Source organism: Mustela putorius, unplaced genomic scaffold (genome assembly GCF_011764305.1).
Source record: "Mustela putorius furo isolate JIRA1106 unplaced genomic scaffold, ASM1176430v1.1 tig00000874_pilon_pilon_pilon, whole genome shotgun sequence".
NCBI classification, from domain to species: domain Eukaryota; kingdom Metazoa; phylum Chordata; class Mammalia; order Carnivora; family Mustelidae; genus Mustela; species Mustela putorius.
Window position 1 is genome coordinate 7,916,485 of NW_025421505.1, and position 20,853 is coordinate 7,937,337.

Sequence of the window (20,853 nt, forward strand, 5' to 3'; positions counted from 1 at the left end):
CAACAGCACCCCCTTCTGGTCAGTTCCCAGAGCGGTGCAGAGCAGAAAGCACTCTCCCCTTTTTGAACCCAGCCCCTCTCCACTACGCTGTTGAGGTCCCCTCTTGTGAGGTACCAACAGGCTATACCTTCACCTTAAGCATAAACGCTTTATTGTCACCTAGGGTTCTGAGGCAGGTGGGGCAGATGCATGTCATGGGGGGGGGGCAGGGAATGTCCCAATGGCACATCGAGTTGATGGCAGAGCCAGGATCAGCCCTTATTTCTCCTTCTGTCTCCCTACAGCCCCCCAACCCCTATGCCCTTTGATGACTGGGACAGGGTGCAACTGGGTCATTCATGGGCTGCCCTTGGGGCCTTCTTAGATGAATTAATCTGTCCTGAAGGAAGGTTCCCCCCAGCCAGCATCCCCACATCCTCTCATAAGTGCCTTCATCCTGCACCCTCCTCTTTAGCCTGTTAATTGAGAAAGTTAAAAATTAACAGTCACACTTGGTCAGTACCACACCCAGGAAGGTCCTCTATCCCTGTGTTACTTGTGCCAGTCTCCAGCCATTTTTCTGCCCCATAGAGGTTCTCCACCCAGCGCCCTGTGCTGGCTGAGCTTATCAGCCATGCACTGGGCCCTTCAGGCCCAAGCCCTGCATATCCTCCATCCTTCTGCTCCCCGTCCCGCAGCGGCCCTGCTCTGCCTCTCCCAGCTGCCTCCACCTCCCACCCCTCTACCCTCACCGCCCCCCCCATCCCCAGTTCAGGCCAGGACTTGGTCTTCTGGTGCATTCTGCCTTCGGGGTCACCCCTTATGGGCGCACCATCTTACAAACCTCTTCTGACTCCTTGATCTGAGCCCTTGCTTGGCAGGGCTCTAAAGCCTTCCAGTCAGCCGCCCCGGGCCCAAATCCAAAGCGAGAGTCTGTCCCCACCCATCCTGTGACCTCAGCTCCCCGGAAAGGAGGGCGGGGTGGGGGGCAGGCGCTGACTTCAGAACCAGCAGCTCTGTCCGCCGCAAACCGACACCCCAGACCCCCAATCGCAAGAGGGCGGGGCCTGGCATGGGGTCGGGCTGGCACCAAGCCCTCAGTTGGAGAGAAAGTCGATGGCGGCACGCACGGAGCGGTTGGTGCTGACGTCGACGGCGGTGACCTTGATCTCTGTGTCGCCAAACTGCATGGCGGCGCGGATCTCGCGGCGGCCGGAGGACGTGCCGTCGGCGGCCGGCTCCAGCTCGAGGCTGAGCGCGCCACACTTGCGCACGCCTGGGTCGGTGATGAAGCGCGCGTCCTCAGCGGCGCAGCAGTACAGGTTGATGAGCACGCGCCGCTGGCCCGGCCGCGCGGGACAGTAGCTGCGCCGCACCTCCTCGCCCAGGGCTACCGACTGCTCGGCGGCCACGAAGCGCTCGAAGACGTCGGTGCACCAGCGGCGGCCGTCGCGGACCAGCAGTTTTTCGGGCGGGTGGCGCCCGGCCACAAAGCGGTTGAGCACGCCCACGCCGTAGGTGAGCGGCGAGCGGCGCACGCGCACCACACCCGGCGCCTGCCCGAACAGCACCGCGCCCTTGAGGATGGTGAGGCCCACGTCGTGCGGGACCACCACGCGCAACCCGCGGGCGCCCAGCGCCGTCTGCACCGCGTGCTGCAGCACAGCCGACTCCGCGAAGCCGCCAACCAGGAACAGCAGCTTCACGCCCTGCACCTCTGGCCGCGCCAGCAGCGCCTCTGCGGGAGGGGGCAGGGTGGGGTACAGAGAAGAGGGAACGCGGGGTGAGAGCGAGCCCCAGCCTCGGAGGCTGCCGCGGTGGCCACAGGCACCTCCCCTCCGCCATCCCGTACCCGGATGACAACTAGACACGGTGCGGGGAGGAGAAAGATGTCAGCTCCTACACCCTCAAACGATAGCCGCGTTCGGGGAAACATGGAGCGTTTTCATTGAGTGCTTTGGGCAGTCGTCACGGGCTCTGCTTCTCCCATCACTTCGTGGAGGGCGACAAGGATGTGCATTTGCGTGTACTAAGTGCTCCTGCCGACTGTGCACGTCTCTAGATACTTGAGGTCATTTAAATCCCTGGGATGACACTTTTGGGAACCCGGTACTATTACCCCATTTTATAAACAAGGAAACCGAGGCACCTGACCTCGGTCAGAGAAGAGACTACACACATCATCCCACCTAGTTCTTAATACCCACTACACTGTGTCCTCCAGGTGTTTCAGATGATTCTGGGTCTCATTTCAGTGTACGGGTGTGTGGAGGCTTCCAGGCATTATCACGAACTGCAATCATTCCTGCATCTGAGCGTGAATGTCAGGGTTAGTGGAGGACTCAGGCAGGCACTCACCTATATGCTGGATGATCCCACTGACCGTGGGCTGAAAGAGCTCGTTCATGGCCTCGCAAGACATCCTGAGCATCCCCTGTGAGGACCATTTCACGAAGTTCACACTGTTGGTGAAGGGGGCACAGGCTTATCGGTGGGGGTGTGGGGTTCTACCCCTGCTCCAGGCCAATGTGCCTGGGTGCTGACTGCATAGTGTGTTCCTCCCAGCCCCACTACCCCAGGGGCTTTAGCCGCCTGCCTGGTCCAGTTCCAGGCATGAAGTCCCAGGAGAGGAGCCTCCCTTTGTCTCTAGGCAGAAGAACTAAGGCACACTGGCTGGCACCGTGTGTGTGTGTGTGTGTGTGTGTGTGTGTGGCGCCTGTGTCCCCTGTGGTGCGGGGAGGAGAAAGATGTCAGCCCTTCTGCCGGGGCTCAAGATTCCTGTCCCAGTTCCCGCCATGGATTCTAGCTGGGATGTTCATGCCCCTCTCCTGCTGTCCACTGGCAATAAATGCGTGCTGGGCAGTGGGGGCACACTCCCACTGTCCTCTGGGGCCCACGTCCTCCCTTCTGGGGGCCTACCCCACCGGCAAACCCTGCTTGAGTCTGTGGTCCCCAAACCCACCTGCTCCGGCGCAGGGCTGTCTCCACGTTATGGCCTCGCTGTTTGCGGTAGAAGTCGATGAAGGAGAAAGGCAGCGAGATGTTGAGCGCCCCTGAGCGGTGCGGGCCTGCAGTGCGTTTGCGGGCCTCGAAGGCAATGGTTAGATCCACCCAGGCTGCTGGCCGTTGCCTTTTGAAGGTGGTGATGAAGTCCTCGCCGAAGATGCGGCCCAGCAGCTGCTCAAAGGCCAGATCGACGCCCACCGCGCCATAGGGACCGCCTGGCGTCGGCAGGGGTAAAGAGGGGGGCATCAGCGCAGACTCCACCGCCCAGGGGGCGCAGGGGGACCTGGGCACACTGGGTATGAAGGGTGCTGCTGGCTGGCTACTCACCAGATGCCTTGTACAGCTCCTTGAGGGTGCCATGTGGCTGCTCCAGCTGGTGCACGGTCAGGTCCACCGTGCCTCCTCCGCAGTCTGCCACCACGTAGCGGTCTCCTGCGGCGCTGAGCGTGAGCATACACTCCCGGCCTGCTTTGCACCCTCAACTCTGCCTCTCTTCCAGATTCACCCAGCACCCAGCCCCCAGCCCCCAGCCCTGCCCCAGCCCGGAGCCTTGCCTGCAGGGAGGCTGGGGGGGCGGTGGCTGTAAGGGACTTCAGGTGCTTGAACCTTAGGCCACCAGGTTTTGGGGAAAAGTGTTTCCAGGACTCTGCAACCATCCGCGGAAAATGCCAAGGAGAAGTGGGAGTTAGGGGGGTGGCTGAGTGGGGTGGGGCTGCAGGTGACAGGACATGGCCAGGTTAGATGCAGCTGATGGAGGAGGAGGGGTGGGATTTTTAGGGTCTGACACCCACTTCGCGAATGTTCCCTTGCCCCCTATCATATATGTTCCCCGCAGGAACCAAGAAACGTCCCTCGGTCCTTCCTTCCCCACCTGCTTGCATCTCTGCCCACAGCTCTCCAACGCCAGACTCCACCAGGAAGGTGCGGCTGTGGCGGGAACGGCGCAGCTGCTCACGGGCTGGGGGTCAAGGTACAGCAGGACGGTGGAGTTAGAAGGAGGTGCCTCAGCTTGGCCCCCGTCCTCTCACCAGCACCCTCCACGAGCATCTGGACCAACCAGTTCTGAAACTCCTGCTCTACTCCTAACTAGGGGAAGGCAATGCTGAACCTTGAAGGGTCCAGAAAAACACTATGGGGTAAACTCAGGTGCTGTGACCAATAGTTGAGGGGAAGTATTTCTGGCTGCAGGACATTCCCTTAATGCAGGCTGGCTCACAGCAGTGCAAGATTGGGGTTAGGACAGTTTGGAGGATCTTGTGTTGCCAGGGGAGGAGGTCCTGAGGGGTCCAGGGGGGTCATGGGAGATGGCATCTGGAAGAGTGACTAAGATTGATCATAGCTATCTCAGTGCCCAGTGCAGGCACTGGAGCCTGAGCATAGTAGCAGGAGCTCAGGGCTATTGTGGGGGGAAGGGGGATGACAGTTGATGTACTAGGATGGGAAAGGTGACTGGTTCAGGGGCTGTTGAAACTCTTGAAGACCACCTTGGATCAGAGTGGGGGCTGGCTTTCTCCTTTGTTAGTACCTGAGCACCCCTCAGGACAGGTGGTTTCCCCTACCTTCAGATTCAGGACTGGGGCTGAGTCCTACCCTCCTCAGACAATGATCTCCTAGGGCAAGGTGAAATCTCTGTCCTCAGATTGGACTCCCCCAGGTCAAGGCTGTGCCTCCTCCCTCAGACTGAATTCCATCAGAGATGTTTCTGTCCTCTCAGACGGGGCTGGAGAGGGTTGGGGCAGGGGGGTGGGAGGGAAGGTTGTCTCTTCTTCATGTCAGACATGGCTGAGCCTTTGGCCTCAGTGTCCCTCTGACCCTCCCAGGGCAAATGTCATACCATTGGTCAGTGCCCCTGGGGGCAGCTCACCCTGCCGGAAGCTGGAATCGATGGAGCGGCGTTCACCCAGGCGTCCACTGCCCGGAGCCCGGCTGCTTAGGTCCAAGAGCTGGTGTAGACGCAGCTTGCGGCAGTAGACAGAGGCAGCCTCTGGCTCCAGGGCGATGAGTAGTTGCTCTGCATCCTCCCTGGACACCAGGCCAGCCTGGGGATTGGTGGGGGGCGGGCAGGGCCAGGGAATACCATGGGCCAGGTGTCACACCTAAGATGGCACCTCTGGGCAGCAGCCAGAGCCTATGGATCTCCCAGTTCCTCCCCATCACATCCCACCCATGGTAGGCCCCTCCATGCCACTCAAACTTGGAGCTACCTCACAGCTACCCTGTGACCAGCCTGGGGAGGGGCACAGCCACAGTCAAGAATACCATGGCGTTGCCCATCAGGAAGAGACCCTAGACAGTGAAAACCTAGAGCACCTGGGATCTGCCTCTCCAAGCTGCCCAAGGTGGCCCAGGCTGCACCAAGGTCCCCCTCACAGGTGCAGGCTTAGCCAGCTGAGCACTGGCTGAGGGTGTTAGCTCAGACCCCAGCACAGTGGGTATGGGTATGGGGGTGTAACGACCAGACGGTGTGTGTGTGGGGGGGGGTGGTTCCCCTTTGGCTCACTGAACCATTTTCCTTCACCAGGCTGGTGCCAGACAGTAGCCACAGGACTCCCCACTCCCAGGAGAACTCTGATCTAGGCACCAGGAGACAATCAAACAGTGAAATTGCAGGCACCCGGACGGGCCTGCTGAGGGGAGAAAAACACTTGGGATCTGTTATTTCCTGTATCAGGACAGGGGATCCCTCTGGGAAGTACTTTAGGGTTTTGTGGGATTCCCTGGATTCTGATGAGGTGGGGGTTGGGGATGGGTGGGTGTAGAGACTTCCTGCCCAGGGTCAGCCCTTCCTGAACTGGCAGCCAGGGAACGGTGTGGGAGGAAGCAGGGTGGATAAACTGGCAGAGGGCACGAGGGTGGGGGGTGTTTATTCTGGCTGGGCACAGCTTTGCTTTCATCCTGGTCTCTGCAGGGGGGATGCCCACTGCCTCAGGGTTAGCTCTTTCTGGTGACAGACCTGGTGCCTGGGCATGCCTGGCGAACAGGTGTGTGAGGGTTGAGGGTTCTGGTATTTTCCAGGGGGTGTACCAACAGGCCTTTTAGAGGACCTAGGGCATCTTCCTGAGGGCCCAGGGTGAGGACCAAGCAATAAGTCTTGTTCTGGGAGGCTGTGCTCCCCTTCTTCCCCACCCCATCTCACTGGAGGTGGGGGGACTTGAATTGTACACCACCTCCCATTCTCCAGACCTTTGGGCTTCTTATGGTAGGAAGCCCAGCGAGCATTGGTGCAAATCACTTCCCTCCATAGCTGGCGGCTCCTGTGTCCCAGCTGCCCTCTTCTCTGGAGAACTGCCCTCAGCTGAATGGAAACCACGTCCCTTGGAGAACTTTCTCCCACACCCCAAGGAACCAATGACAGGCTGATAGGGATGCATGAAAAGCCAGCCACCTTGCCTCACTGTGGTCAGCTGCTGGGTACAGTTCTTCCTCCAGTGCTCTCCATGGGATCAGGCGGAGGCTAGACTCCGGTTGAGACCACATTCCTGCTCAACTCGTTCTCCTGTCCATTTCCCTCACTCTTGCTCCTGAGAGCTCTTTTCCAATACACCCCATGCACAAGAACCCCTATCTTGGGCTCTGCTTCTAGGAAACCTGACTTAAGACACAGGTTAAGCCAGCCTGGGCTGTGCCTCTCGTCCCTCTGCTCTCTGTTCCTGCAGGCTCACACCCTCTCTGGTAGCAACAAGCCTCCAAAATGCCCAGCAGGGGAAGGCCAGAGGTCTTTATGCAATGACTGGTTCAGGGTTGTGTGTAAAGGACGGTCTTGGGGGCCTCCCTGGACCCCTCCCGAGTGACTGCCCCCTGCTCTGCCTGCCCATGCTCACCAGGTAGGCAGCTTCACGCATGAACTGCTTGGCGGGCTGTTTCCAGATGGCGGGGACTGTCAACACCCAACGCACAGTGTCCTTCTCTGGCAGCGATGGGCACTGCTCCCTCAGTTCCTGGAGTAGGAGGGGGCAGTGAGGGGTGCGCTGGCTTGGATTAAGGGGGTTTCTTCAGCCTTCTTTGTATGGGATCTGGAGGAGCTAATCATGCCTCAGGAAGGACTTCCCAGCTGAACTGGAAGAATTCCTAACGCCCCCCTCCCCAACACCTGTACATCCCATGCAATCTCCATCAGATGGAAAGGCAGGGGCTGGAGAAGATGGCTTCTGAGCCCTGATGGATAGGCTGAGAGGAGACAATGGACCTAGGGGTCCATGCCCCAGTGGGGAGGGATGGGGTCGCAGCGCACCTGAAGGGCATGCTCCTTGAAGAAGCGCAGGGCGTGGGCGAACACCTCCAGGGCAGGCATTTTCTTTCCATTCACAGCCTCTAGCTGGGTCTTCAGGGTGAGATCCTGGCAGGGACACCGGCAATTCGGCAGAAGGCCATAGCTCTGCCCCCACTTCCTGACGACCTCTCTCTCTGAAAATCACCCCCATTTCCTGCTGCCTCGCCTCTAGAGCGTCCCCGCTAATCACACATTAGTTCTGTCTCCAGCCCCTCTCGTCAGCACCGCCTCTCCTTTAATCCTAGCCCCACCCCAGCCCCGCCCCCACTGGCTCCCAAGCTCCGCCCCCTCATCATCGCCTCTTCTTTTACCTTGCTCCCCTTCCGTAAGCCCCTCCCTTTCCACACTTGGCCCCGCCTCCCTGGCTGGGGCGGCCCGGAGCCAGGATGTGCCTTACAGTAGCGCTGTGGATCTTCATCTTGAACTTCTCGAAGTAGAGCCAGTCTCGTGCCTCCTCAGGGTCCAGATCGTGGTAGTAATCGCGGGCGGTGTAGCCAAAACTGTGAAAGGCGCCCTCCGGGGTCAAAAGCAGGCAGGTGGGGGTCTTCTGGTGGGCCACTCCTGGGTCCCCGCCCTCCCATTTTCTGTGGAGGCACAGGGCTGTCAGTGTGGTCAGAGAAACCCTCCCTTCGTGGGGTTGGGTACTGGCTTGGGGATGAGCTATGCGACCTTGGGCAGGCCACCTAGCCTTCCTAAGGTTCAGTCTTCTTACACCTAATATGGAAATAATAATAGTACCTACCTCTTAGGGTTCTTGTGAAGATGGTGCTGGGCATCCAGTTAAATCTCCATAAATGGTGTTCATGGGATCCGCCCTATCCTGCTTCCTCCCATGAGATACACCTTTGGACTTCGCCTCCCCATACTCTTAAGCAGAAGCAAGCCATCATCTACCTGCCTAGGTCTGGCCTCCTCATGGACCCCTAGAGGACCCCAGCAGAGGCTTTCTCCCAGCCAGACTATTCGCCCTCCTCCAGGCTGTCTTCCCCGTCCAAGCTCCTTCAAGGCATTAATCATTCCTATCTGACCCACCTCGGCAGCTACACCCTAGCTGACTGTACCTCCAGCAGTACCCTAAAACCTGAAACAGATTCCAAACCTACCCATCTGCAGGTGCCATCTGGATCTCCACCCAGAACTCCCTGTCTAGTTCATTGGCCTGGCAACTTCTTTCTCCCCTTCCTCTGCCTTCTCAGAGGCCCTGACACCTCTAGGCCAAGCTTATCCCTGCAGGCTTTAGGGGAAGGAACTGGGAATCCAGGCAGAAGGAACAGTATGTGCAAAAGTTTAGAGGTGTGAATGATCTGGGAGAATCAGCTATAGTTTCTATGCAGTCAAAGAAAATCCAGGAATGTTAAAGTCAGCTAAGGAAAAGAGTCAAATGCCATGTCTGAATTCTGTCTTGATGGTTCTTAAGTAGAAGAATGAAGATTCTTAGATTCATCTGCCATTAGAAAGGTCCCTGGTTGATATTTGTGGTGGGAGCAGTGGTGACCACTGTTCAGCTGCTGGTACACAGCTTTTTGATCATGCCCAGGGCCTACACACCCTTGCAGAGACTGGCCAGGACATGATAGCCCAGATCAAGGCTCAAGCAGACTTGTTGGAGGGCACCTCCAAGGAGATCAAGTCCTGTTCCTGGCAGGCACAACTCAACAGATGAAGCTTCCAGGGCCAGTGTCGGGTGGAGGCTCTGACCACTCTGGAGTAGAAGTGATGGATGGAAGGAACGATCCATAGGCTTGGAGGGAAATTCTGTGGTTCCCTGGGCTGTGCTGGGAGAGTATGAGGGAAGACCCAAAGTGGCCAAACAGGAGAAAAAGAAGACAGGACAGGCCAAGCAGTGGGTGTAGAACTGCTGCTTTGTTAATGCTTTGCCCACCTTTGACCAGAAGAAGGGCCCCAGTGCCAACTCTTAAGTCCTTAATCCTGGCTTTCACTTAAAGCCAGTCAAAGAGAGAGAGAAAGAAGAAAAAGGAAGGTCACAGTCCCCAGGTGGCAACAGCTTGGAGGGGAGGAAAAATGGAGAAGGAATACCAGAGAGAAGGATATTTATTGCTCCCATCCAGGTGAGAGAGGGTGAGGCTGAACTTAGGGTTGGTGGCCATGGAAAGAAGTGGCTGGGTGTTCCAGAGATATTAGGAAGATAGAGATTACAGGTCTCGGTGGCTGGTAGAGGTGGAGAGGCAAGCCAAGATGTCCTCCAGTACTTCCAGTGACTGTCCTCTCCACAAGACAGAGGGACAGTGTCCTTGCTTGGTCCTCAGCCCCAGCATGGAATCCAGCATGGCCTCAGTCGCTTATGGGATGCCCTGCAGCTCCTAGAGGGCTGTAACCTGTGTGGCCTTGTGTGGAGGTGGATGGAGCAGAGAAAGGGGAGGACGGTTCCTGTGCATACAACACAGGTCGGCTGTATCTGTGAGGAAGCGACCCTTACGTTTGTCTCTCCATCTACCCTGCCATCTACCCTCCCCGGTCCAGGCGAAGCCCCTCCGCTCCCCTGTCCCAGCGTGGGTTAGAGCTTTGGGGTCTTCTAGAAAGCTCTTCCACCTATTGGCTGCAGCTACACTAAGACACATTCAAAGGATCAGGGTTTTGAGGCCTGGAGGGGAGTGTCAAAAAATGGAGCATTTGGGGGCACCTGGGTGGCTCAGTCATTAAGCGTCTGCCTTTGGCTCAGGTCATGATCCCAAGGTCCTGGGATAGAGCTCCACATCGGACTCCCTGCTGGAGGGAAGCCTGCTTCTCCCTCTCGCACTCCCCCTGCTTGTGTTCCCTCTCTAACTATGTCTCTCTCTCTCTCTCAAATAAATAAAATCTTTTAAAAAATGTATTGCTCAGGGACGCCTGGGTGGCTCAGTTGGTTGAGCAGCTGCCTTCGGCTCAGGTCATGATCCCAGCGTCCTGGGATCGAGTCCCGCATCGGGCTCCTTGCTCAGCGGGGAGCCTGCTTATCCCTCTGCCTCTGCCTGCCATTCTGTCTGCCTGTGCTCGCTCTCTCCCCCTCTCTCTCTGATAAATAAATAAAAAATCTTTAAAAAAAAAATGTATTGCTCAAATAAAGCTCGGCTACATCAGAATGGGTTCTTTGCACATCTCCTTCCCAACAACTGTGTGACCTGTTACCTCAGTGACCCCTCTGATCCTTCACGTCTTTGACCTCCACTGAGGGGCTCACCCTAGCAATCTGCGTGTCTCCCGCACACACATCCCAGCACAGGTGTTTGAGGAAGGCTAGTCATCACAGCAATTTTTGTAATAGTGAACGATTAGGGGGAAGAAGCCTCTTAAAACCATCAACAGAAAAATGGGTGAATTATGACACATCCATACTGTGGGATACTAGGCAACTATTAAAAGAAATTGTGCCTTCAACAGAAGCTGATACAGAGAACAGGCATGTCAACCAAGATGCATGCTCAGAGCCCAAGGGAGCTTGAGCCCAAGGTGGCTGCCTTGTTTGTGTTGTTTGCTTGGTGCCTTTTCTTCTTCCTTTTCTTTTTTTTTTTTTTTTTTTTTTTTTTTTTTTTTTAAAGATTTTTTATTTATTTATTTGAGAGAGAGAGAGAGACAGTGAGAGAGAGCATGAGCGAGGAGAAGGTCAGAGGGAGAAGCAGACTCCCCATGGAGCTGGGAGCCCGATGCGGGACTCGATCCCGGGACTCCGGGATCATGACCTGAGCCGAAGGCAGTCGTCCAACCAACTGAGCCACCCAGGCGTCCCTCTTCTTCCTTTTCAATGAAAAAATAATGCAGGTGGATTTGAAAGCAAAAGAAAGAAAAAAAGAAAGAGGGAAAGGAAAGGAAAAGAAAAGAGAAATGAAATGAAATTGTGGCTTTATGTGTTGACACAAACATCTACAAAATAATGTTGGAAGTTTAAAGTAAGGCAAGTTGTAGGATATCCCACTTTTATTTATTTATTTAAGGTTTTATTTATTTATTAGACACAGAGAGAGAGAGACCACAAGTAGGCAGAGAGGCAGGCAGAGAGAGAGGGGGAGGCAGGCCTTCTGCTGAGCAGAGAGCCCGATGTGGGGATCGATCCCAGGATCTGAGATCATGACCTGAGGTGAAGGCAGAGGCTTAACCCACTGAGCCACCCAGGCACCCCTCCCACTTTTATTTAAAAAAATACATGTATATGTATATATGCGTGTGTACTAGGGATGGAGGGAGCTCTGGGCAGACTCCATGTGGTCCTCAGTGACAGTCCTTCTGAGACCAGGCCCAGCCCCGGGACTGAGGACCCCTGACCCCATCTCCCAGCCCAGCCACCCTCACCTCATCATGTGGATGGCTTCAGGATCACTGGCGAAGCTGAAAGCATAGCCACTGGAGGTGGTGCCAAAGTCGATGGCCACCACCACGGAGAAGGGAGCGTGCTGGGGGGCCCGGGTCTCGGGCTTCTGTGAGGGCAAGACCCAGAGTCAGGCAGCAGCCAAGGGCTGCGTGCCCGAGCCCCTCCTCTTTTCTGGCTGTATTCCCAACTGGCGCTGCCTCCAGTTACCTGCCCGGGCTCCCCTCCCCTCCCCAGGCTCCAGGCTGAGCTGCCAACTACGCAGAATCCCAAGGCCTCTCGGGTCGCCCTCTGTAGCCAGGGCTTAAGCTCCTGCTTTCCTCTTTGGGTTCCCGCCTGCCCTCTGCCTGACTGGCCTGACCCCACCCCCAGCTCACATCTTCTCAGGGCAGCTCCAGTAACACACGGACCTGTGTATATTTGACCCCCCAGATGTCTGTGGCCACAGTGAGACAACCAGACTCTGTCGGTTTTATGGCAGAGGAGAAAGGCCAGTGCACAGGCCCACTGCGGTTCCTTCCCTCTCCCAGGCCAGGCCTGGGCTCCGGAGAACAAGGCAATCCCCAAGCTGGATCATTAGGCGGAGGCCATCCTGGGTGGGGTGACCCAGGGAGTTCGAGGGAGGGTAACATCCTGGATACTTCAAGCTAGTAGTTTCCAAACTAATTTTTAGCAATGTGTCTTGTCTCTCCCAGATATAACTTGTATTCAGGGAGGGCTGTGGTCGACAGGAGGGGGAGCAACTCTAGGAGGCCGAGTGCTCTAAGGACCTGAAGTCACTAGAGGCTCAGAAGTCCCCCAGCCCTAGGAAGGCTCTGGTCCATGGATGGCATTCTGGAGCAGGGCTGTTTGGGTGGAAGTTACGTGGGGCTCACCGGAGTAGAACTGTTACCCCTACAGTCCTAGGTCACTGGAGGCTAACTCTTCTGGGGGGGATATGAATGGAGTGTGCAGGGGTAAGAGGCATGGTGCCACCTCCAGCCCAGCCCGGGCCCTGTCAGGCCTCTGCCAAACACCAGGCCTTGTTCTCTGGAGCACGCCCATCTCCATAGCACCCAGGCCACCCACCACCGGGAGCCCTGCTCCCAAGCTTACTGGAGACTGCGAGGGTGTGAGTGGGGCAATGCCACAGCTTTCCTGGGTCCTTGGGGAGCCGGGCGGGCTAGGCACGGGGGACCGCTCAGGGCTGGAGCCTGCAAAGAGAGGGCAAGTCACTCTAGCACAATCAGGGTAGGGACGGGTGGCCAGGCCCTGGGAGGTTCTCCATCAGTCCTTGCTGGACTGAGGCAAGGGACACTCTGTAGGGGAAGAGGGACTAGTGGGGGAGGGGAGGAAGGACAAGACTGAGGCAGGGGCAGACTAACAGTTTGTTGTCCATCTGAGGTGACCTTCCCCTGCAGGGTAACCCATACCTCACCTAGTGTCTTCCCCAGCATCCCTCAGACACAGCAGGGGAGGGAAGAGACAGAGAAGCACTATGGGGGATGGTGGGGGGGAACCTGAGTCTAGAGACAGAAGGGCAGGAGAGATGGGGTGGGTGGAATCCTGGGGTGGAGGGTAGAGAAACCAGAAAAGTTGGGGAACTGCAGATGGAACTGAGGCCGAGGTGGGGCTCCTCCGCTCCCCAATAGAGTTTGGCCAAATGGTTCTGATCAGGACCCGAGGGAATCTGCCTCCCTCCCTTCAACCCTCCCTCCCTCCACTAAGGGCCAAGCATAGGCCCAGCTGGCTGCTTGGTCAGGATCGAGAAGGGGAACGGTACTTCCCGTGGCCCAGCCCTGAGCTGGGGGGTGTCCAGAACACTAGGAAGTTGGATTCTGAGCCTCCCTTCCCCAGGAACGTGGAGCCGGCATTTGGGGGAAGGAGGCCCCACTGAAACCCCCTCGCAGGCTCAGGACCAAGTTGGATCTTTGTTGGGAGGGAGCAGAGAAGCTCCAGAAGGCAGCCCAGAGCTTGGCTTGGAGGATCAGGCAGCTTAAGGGCCTGCCTGGCTGGTCATTCCCTAGGTGTGGGCTGGTAGTGCCTCATCACCACACTGGGCCCTGAGAAGGCCCCTGCCCAGGGTACTGGGGCGCCCTGAGATTCGGGTGTGGGGACAGGAAGGCTGGCCCGGGAGGCTGACAGGGTCTGGTGTGAAGACCTGTGGACATGTTGAACTGGTCTGGCAGGATTCAGGCTGAGCCAGGCCTGGGGCCTATGTTTCTTCAGCAGCTGTCCTTCCTTGTGCCCTACTAGATCCCCACTCTTCCTGGTGTTGGGGTACCCCAGGAACATATGTGAGGCATGAGGGGACTCGAAGTGCCTGGCCAGGGCCAGAGTCTGTCTTGAGGTGCCGGAGGGTTCTCCCAGGGCTCCTTTTTTCTAGGTGGCAGGTCCGGGCTTGGGCCCTGCCAGCAGCCCCAGCTTGAGGGGCTGAGCTGCTGTGGCTTGAGCCTGGGAAGGGAGGCAGGAAGGAAGGCCCAGCCCGCCAGGTCTTTGTTAATGGACTTCCTGAGGAGTGTCCCTCCTGCCTCCTGGCCTCCCACCCCTGCAGAGAATGTAGAGCCTGCTCCCAGGCCAGGCCACAGGCCACTGCAGGCATATACACACAGAATTCCATGCGTGCAAAGCCACCTGCCAATACACACGCTCTCACACGAGGCCCTGCACACAGAGACCTGCCCGCAGGAAGACACAGACACAGACACACACACTCATACCAGGTCCCGAGTACACAGACCCTCCTCAAGACACCCACACTCATATAGTCCTGGGAAGAACCCCCGCACCGTGCACACACACACTCAAAGACACACACTTAACGTACACAGCCCTGTGTGCACCAACCTTTCTGCACACACACACTTGCTCAGCAATCTCTTCTGGGAGAGGCACCCATGGGCAGACCAGGGGTGGGTCTCAGTGCCAGGGTGAGTGCAGTGGTGGGTCAGGGCCAGGGTTGGGCCGGGGGGAGGGGAGACTTACCGATGTACAGCCCCTGCAGACCCATGTCTGGGACCGCCAGCATCTTTGCAGGCCTGGGACTGTGAGCAGGAACAGACAAACAGAATGGCATTTATTTGTTCCCTTGTTTCCTCCCTGAATGCTTATTTATTTTCTTTGCTTGCTTTTGGCTGAAGTTCTTTGAAGCGAGTCCCAGGCATCGTGTTGTTTCACCTATAAATTCTTTAATATGTCTCTCCAACAGATAAAGATTTTTAAAAACAGGGTCACCACACCGACCTCACGTTTAATAGTACGAACAGTAATTTCTCAGGCTCATCTAACGTTCAGTCCCACAGTCCCCACTTGTCTCAGAAAACATCTCAACAGCGGCTTTGTTGGAATCAGGTTGTTCCTGCATGTTTTCAAGTGCCCACTCTGTGCCAGGTGCTGGCGGACATCTGCGACCCAGAGAGACACTGCTGCTGCCCCAGAGGCCCACAGCCTGGTGGGGAGACGGATAAGGGTCAGAGAACCACCCAAGTGCATTTGAGGTTACAAACGATGCTGTCAAGGTCACAGCTGGATATAAATAAACCAGGCAGAAAGGCTTGGTAAGGCTGGAGAGAGAGGCTGGGCTAGGCTGGGCTGGGCTGATCCTGTAGGCAGGCCCTTGGGGACCCTATTTCATTTATTTATTTACTTTTATTTTTGAAGATTTTATTTATTTATTTGAGAAAAAGAGAGAGAGAGCACACGTGAGCAGGGGGAAGGGGCAGAGGGAGAGGGAGAAGCAGACGCCCCTGCAGAGCAGGGAGCCCAAGGAGCTGAGCTCCACCCCAGGACCCTGAGATCATGACCTGAGCTAAAGGCAGACAGACAGCTGAGCCATCCAGGCAGCTCTTGGGCTCCCTATTTTAGATCTGGTTTTATATGAAGGGCAACACCAAATCTGGAAAGGTCTGAAGTAGCAGAGTAGAGATGGCGGTGTGACCTGCATTTTACAAAGCCTCCCAGGCTATAGGGAGGGTGCAGATCATAGCAGCTGGCAGGGAAGCAGAAGCCCCATCAGGGTTCCAGGCAACAGAAGATGGTGGTGGCTGTGTGTCTTGAGACAGAGGTGGAGTTCTGAAGATCGAGGGTAAAAGTTAGAGGTTAAGGTTAAGTTAGAGGGTAAAATCAACAGGGCTGGGTGCCTGGGTGGCTCAGTGGGTTAAGCTTCTGCCTTTGTTCAGGTTGTGGTCTCTGGGTCCTGGGATCGAGCTCCGCATCACGCTCTTTGCTCGGCAGGGAGCCTGCTTCCCCTCCTCTATCTCTGCTTGCCTCTCTGCCTACTTGTGATCTCTCTCTCTCTCTGTGTCAAATAAATAAATAAAAACCTAAAAAAACCAAAAAACCCAAGAGGGCTGACAGCAGATGGCCAGACTGGATATGGGGGTTTTGCGAAGAAGCAGGTGTCAAGGGTGACGTTGTCCGACTGGAGCTCGGAGGTGGACAGTGAGGCGGAGAATACTGGAGAAGGTGGGGCTGGCAGGGGCCCGGGGCAGAGTTCTGGGTGCAGTTTTGCAACCGTGGAGAGAATAGCCTAAGGGGCCGGCTGGTGTATGATGCAAGCTCAGAGAAAGCTGAGATGGAGAGGCGCCTTTGGGAGTCTTGGTTCCCGGAGGTGCCTGGTGAGGAGTCGTGCAGGAAGAGAAGGGAGCACCAGCACAGAAGGCTGGCTGGGGGAAGGCGGGCTGCCCGAGGAGTCCAGATGCCTGCTATGGTTTCAGGAAGATCTCAGATCTAAGAGATGTGCATGAAATTAGATGCCTTTAGAGGTTATTTGATGAGTCTCGAAACACCTGTTTTAATGGCCCAGGGCCAGCATTTTGGCAGAACGATGGAAATGAGGTACAAGTCAAGGGAGCCTAGGCAAGAAGCGAGCAGAGCTAAGGAGAACACAGTGGGCACTTACAAGAAACTTGGCTGAGATCAGGAGCTGGTGGGAGGACAGTAGCTAGAGGAACAGAAAGCTCGAGGAGTGGGGGATGGCTTTTCATTTTCCTTTCTAAGATGGGAGGAACCTGAGTTTGTGTCTGTGAAGTTCTAGGGGCTGGGCTAGAGGCAGCAGCATTGCAGCCCCTGCATTGCAATCAGAAATGCAGAACCTCAGGTCCTGCCCAAGAACTAACGAGTCAGAACTTGCATTTTAACAAGATCCTCCGTGGTTCTGGGCACATTCGAGTTTGAGAGGTGCCCCTTGATGTGTCCCTGGGCCAGTCATCACCCATGCCACTATCCTCACCTGTGGACCTGGCAGTCCCCCCAGATTAAGGTGAGGCTGCTCAGAGCCCACTCCCTCTCTGTAGTCAGTGGCCTGATCAGGAGATTTGCTAATAGAACACAGGCAGACACAGATCTGGACGCCATGACATGTAAGCACACACATGAACATGCATGTGCACGCCCTTGCTCACACACAGTTGACACAGCCCAGCCCCAGGGCAGATGGACACTCAGGCATATCCAGAATATTCCCCCATGGCCAGCACCATAGAAATTTCCAGACACCTACAGTCGTGCTGCCACACTGTTGCGGCACATGTTGGAGGCCCAGGAATGCCTGTTTGTGGGCACTCAGAGTTGCAGGGTGGTGCTCAGAAAAGGGAGAGCAAATAGTGGGCATGGGTATGAGCCCTGAGAGCCAGACACAGGCTCAGCTCAGGGGAAGGGAGTGGTGTGCGGGAGGAGGTTCTCCCCAGCCCTAGCAGCTGATTGTGCGTGTCTTCCCAACTCTGCACTGATTGACAGCACCTGGGAAACTTAAAACCAGCCATGATGGAAGCATTTACACCACTGAAATTGGCAAACACTATACATCAGGTTTTTCTCCCTCTGAGAGAGTTGACAGTAAAACATTCACCAGCACACACGTGGCTAGATCAAGGCCACAAGGGAGAAGCCCTATGTATGCTTGTCTCGATTCTTCAGCAAATACTAAGCATTTCTTTGTTTGTGTCAGGCTCTCTGCTAAGTGGCTGAATGAATGAATGGCTTTTCTGGACCAATGCTATTGTTTTTGGAGGAGAATCAATCTAGAACCACCAGGAAAAAAAGACTCTGGAGTCATCACTCTAAGCTGGATTCCATGTCCAAACTGTGTGCTACAATCCTCCAGCTATCTGAAGCTGCCTGTTCCAATTATCTCCCATCTCTGAGTATGTGAACACAGAGTGCCTCTCCTCGGGGGGTCTCAGGGTAGGCAAGGGCCTATTACGGCATCTGGTCAGAGTACATCATGTCACCTCTCTGTGCTTCAGTGTCTATCCTATAAAATGGGTCACACAAGGGCTTGTTAAGACTGACAAGTTCTGGGGCACTGAGTAGCTCCGTCGGTTAAGCATCTGCCTTCAGTGCAGGTCATGACTCTGGGGTTGTGGGATCGAGCCCCGCATCTGGCTCCCTGCTCAGCGGAGACCCTGCTTCTCTCTCTCCCTCTGCTGCTCTCCTGCTTGTGCATGCCCTCTCTCTGTCAATCAATTAATAAAATCTTAAAAAAAAAAAAAGTGACAAGTCCAGGTAAGGAAGGTGGTTGATAAAGGCAGGACTTGGACAGATGAGAGCAGTTGTTCTTTTCCTTCATAGTATAGATTCTAAATTTTCTCTTGTTATAAGTTTTGGTCTTTAAAAAAATTTTTTTTTATTTATTTATTTGAGAGAGAGAGATAATGAGAGAGAGCATGGTGGGATGGGGGCGGGTGACAGGGAGACGGAGAAGCAGGATTAGCAGACTCGTGGAGCAGGGAACCTGACACAGGGCTTCATCCCAGCACCCTGGGAATCATGATCCAAGCCGAAGGCAGAAACTTAACACTTACCTGATGAAGCCACCCAGGTGCCCCAGAAATTTTGGTCTTATTGAGACTTATTCTAATCATTCTGAGTTCTTTATCGAGGGAGGGAGGACTTGAATCCCTCTGTGTTAGAGGAGGATCCTGATGATTCTTTGAGAGATGGAGGCAGAAGGGGGCGGCAGCCTTATGTGTCTTTGGGACACCTCCCCACCATGCATACACACCCAGAAACATTTAAGGACAGTGCTAATCATGAGGCACTCTGAGTGGGACTCGGAGAGGCACTCTAATCATGAGTGCTAATCAGGACAACACTCGTTCCCCAAAGCTAGGACTGGGCAGTAGCCATAGCTGGAGATGGGGCAAAGTAGACCCCCACCCCAGGGGCCCACTAATTTCAGACTGGTGATGCTTAGGGGTTTGAGCATAACTGGGTAGGGCAGTTTGATTTACACAGAAAGTAACTTCATTTCCTGGCAACAAGCACAGACTAAACTCTGGCCCTAGCCTGACCCCTACCCTGCTCACAGACATCCCCTTCACCCTCCTATGGACTGATCCCTAGCCCCTGGCTTCATATTGCTCTCTCATCTCGAGCTTCATATTGACGCCTGGCCCTGACTTCTACCCAATAGGTATGACCTATCTTTCACCCGGGGCCAGGACAGGGTGTGGCTCAGTCCAAGAACTCAGAAACTGAGACTCCCATTCCAGAATGCTTCCCAGACTCACAAAAGCGAAGGACTTTGGGCCTGATGGAGAATATTCTCCAAGAATCTCTTCCTGGAGAGGGGAAATTAAGGCTGGATACTTATGTCCCCAAAGAGCACTGAGGGTACATGGTGTTGCTGGATTTCAGCGCTCCACACATACCTGTCCTCTGCCCATGAGGACAAAGAGCCCACCCAGATCTTTACAGTACCCCTCTCTCCCCTGCACGCTTCCCTTCACTGGACCCTGCCTCTCCTGTCCACTGTTTTCTGCTCAATATCCTGCCAGCTCTTTAACGGAACAGGACCCTGTCAGCAGGCAGAGAGGCCACAGGCATTTCTCCCAAGCCACAGACTAGACCAACCAGGGCCAAGAACCGACAAATGAGAAATGGCACCCAAAGGGCTGCCCCAGTCTGTCTGTGGAAAGGAACCCTCAAGGAGAGGGACCATGAGGAGCCTGTGGGGTAGGGGGGCTGCCTCCTGGGCTGGGGCAGGGGGAGGCATAAATGGCCTTGCACGGGCCCCTCCCTGTCCTCAGCTTTTTTCCCCCCACACATCCTGCCCCACCCCCGTTGAGTCCTCATCACCGCAGCAGTCAGTTCACAAATCGGTTCACAAACAACCTCTGTCCGGCAGAGCCCACTGAAGCCCCTCCCATCCTCTGCCCACCAGTACCCCCTCACCTCCCTTACCTTCAGGGCTCCAGGGCTGCACTTGGTCTCACAGGGAGACCATATTTTAGAGCTCACTCTTTCCCAGTCTCTCTGCCCCGCAGGAGCTTGCTTTACAAACTGTGTCCACTGCCCAGACATGGAGCCCAGACGCCTGGCCACCTGGGCCCCCCAGCCGGCCTCACAGAAAGAAACCAGAGGTCCCTGTGCGGAGGCCTGCCCACAGTCAGGAACTGCAGCATCCTGGCCACTGTGCCACTCTCGAGCTTCCCGGACCATAGGCCCTAGGAACCCCCTTCCTCGACCAGGTGACCCCCCCCCCCCACTCAACCCCAGGTCTCCACCTCTGGCGTAGGCATTGTATCCTCCACAAACTGGCTTACTGGAGCAGACCTCCCAGCTCCCAAACCCCACCCCTACCGGGGCACAGGGGTCTACTCAGTCCCCCAACCTCCGCATAGCCGGTGAGGGGTCCCGACGCCAGGGTGGGAGCCCACCATCGCCGCTCCAACTGCTATTCTGAACCCGCAGCCCCACTGGAGAGAACGGCTTGAAGGATCTGTCCCCAGCCCGGCTGCCCAGGGTTAGAAAGTCTTTCCGGGGGCGGGGGGCCCTCAGCCGACAGCCCGGGACCCCAGGACGGCACACACCTAGCCACCTAGCCGACGTTCTCCTCTGGGAGCCCGCTCAGAACTCACCTCCGCCCTCCCGACAGCTCGACCTCCGTCCAGCCGCCTCGATCCCGGGCCCGCAGCCCGTGGTTGTGCCCCGCCGCGGCGGCCGCTGCCCTCGACGTGCGCCCAGCCCTCGCCTCCGGCTCGCCCCGCGCCGCCCACCCCGGCCGCCGCCCCCTCCCCCAGGCCGGATGGCCGCGCGCTCCCTGCCCAGATGTGCGAGGCCGGGGCGGGGCCTGCCTGCGCGGGCCTCTCCGAGGGGCCCACTCCGACCCCGCGTCGCGGCCCCTCCCTGCGCCCCTCCAGCGCCCCGCCGCTGCGCCTCCCCACTCCGCCCAGCCCGCAGCCGGGGGTGGGAGGGAAGGGTGAGGAGGGGAGGTGGAGGGAGGGAAGAGGAATTCCAGACCCCTCGTCGGCCTCCTGCTGCCGGCAGGCGGCGGAGGGGCTCCCCCTCCCCTCCCCAAAGGGCCCACCTCGGGGCT

At 56.5% G+C, this 20,853-nt stretch overlaps 1 protein-coding gene across 2 annotated transcripts; it reads right to left on the minus strand.

Moving 5' to 3' along the window:
• Nucleotides 1-128: 128 nt before the first annotated feature.
• HSPA12B (heat shock protein family A (Hsp70) member 12B) lies at nt 129-20,638 on the minus strand. 2 transcript variants are annotated; one of them, XM_045086046.1, is made up of 12 exons: nt 20,396-20,638; nt 14,520-14,578; nt 12,651-12,748; nt 7,653-7,839; nt 7,217-7,321; nt 6,807-6,923; nt 4,850-5,024; nt 3,857-3,943; nt 3,313-3,417; nt 2,942-3,200; nt 2,338-2,441; nt 129-1,717 (listed from the first exon to the last, which is right to left on the minus strand). In XM_045086046.1, the coding sequence occupies exons 4-12, from the start codon at nt 7,671-7,673 to the stop codon at nt 1,077-1,079; spliced, it is 1,614 nt and encodes a 537-aa protein (XP_044941981.1). In that variant the 5' UTR covers nt 7,674-7,839; nt 12,651-12,748; nt 14,520-14,578; nt 20,396-20,638; the 3' UTR covers nt 129-1,076. The 2 variants fall into 2 exon arrangements, with proteins under 2 accessions (XP_044941981.1, XP_004772912.2); XM_004772855.3 differs by lacking the exon at nt 20,396-20,638 and adding an exon at nt 11,540-11,664 and having other exon boundaries at nt 14,520-14,562.
• Nucleotides 20,639-20,853: the final 215 nt, after the last annotated feature.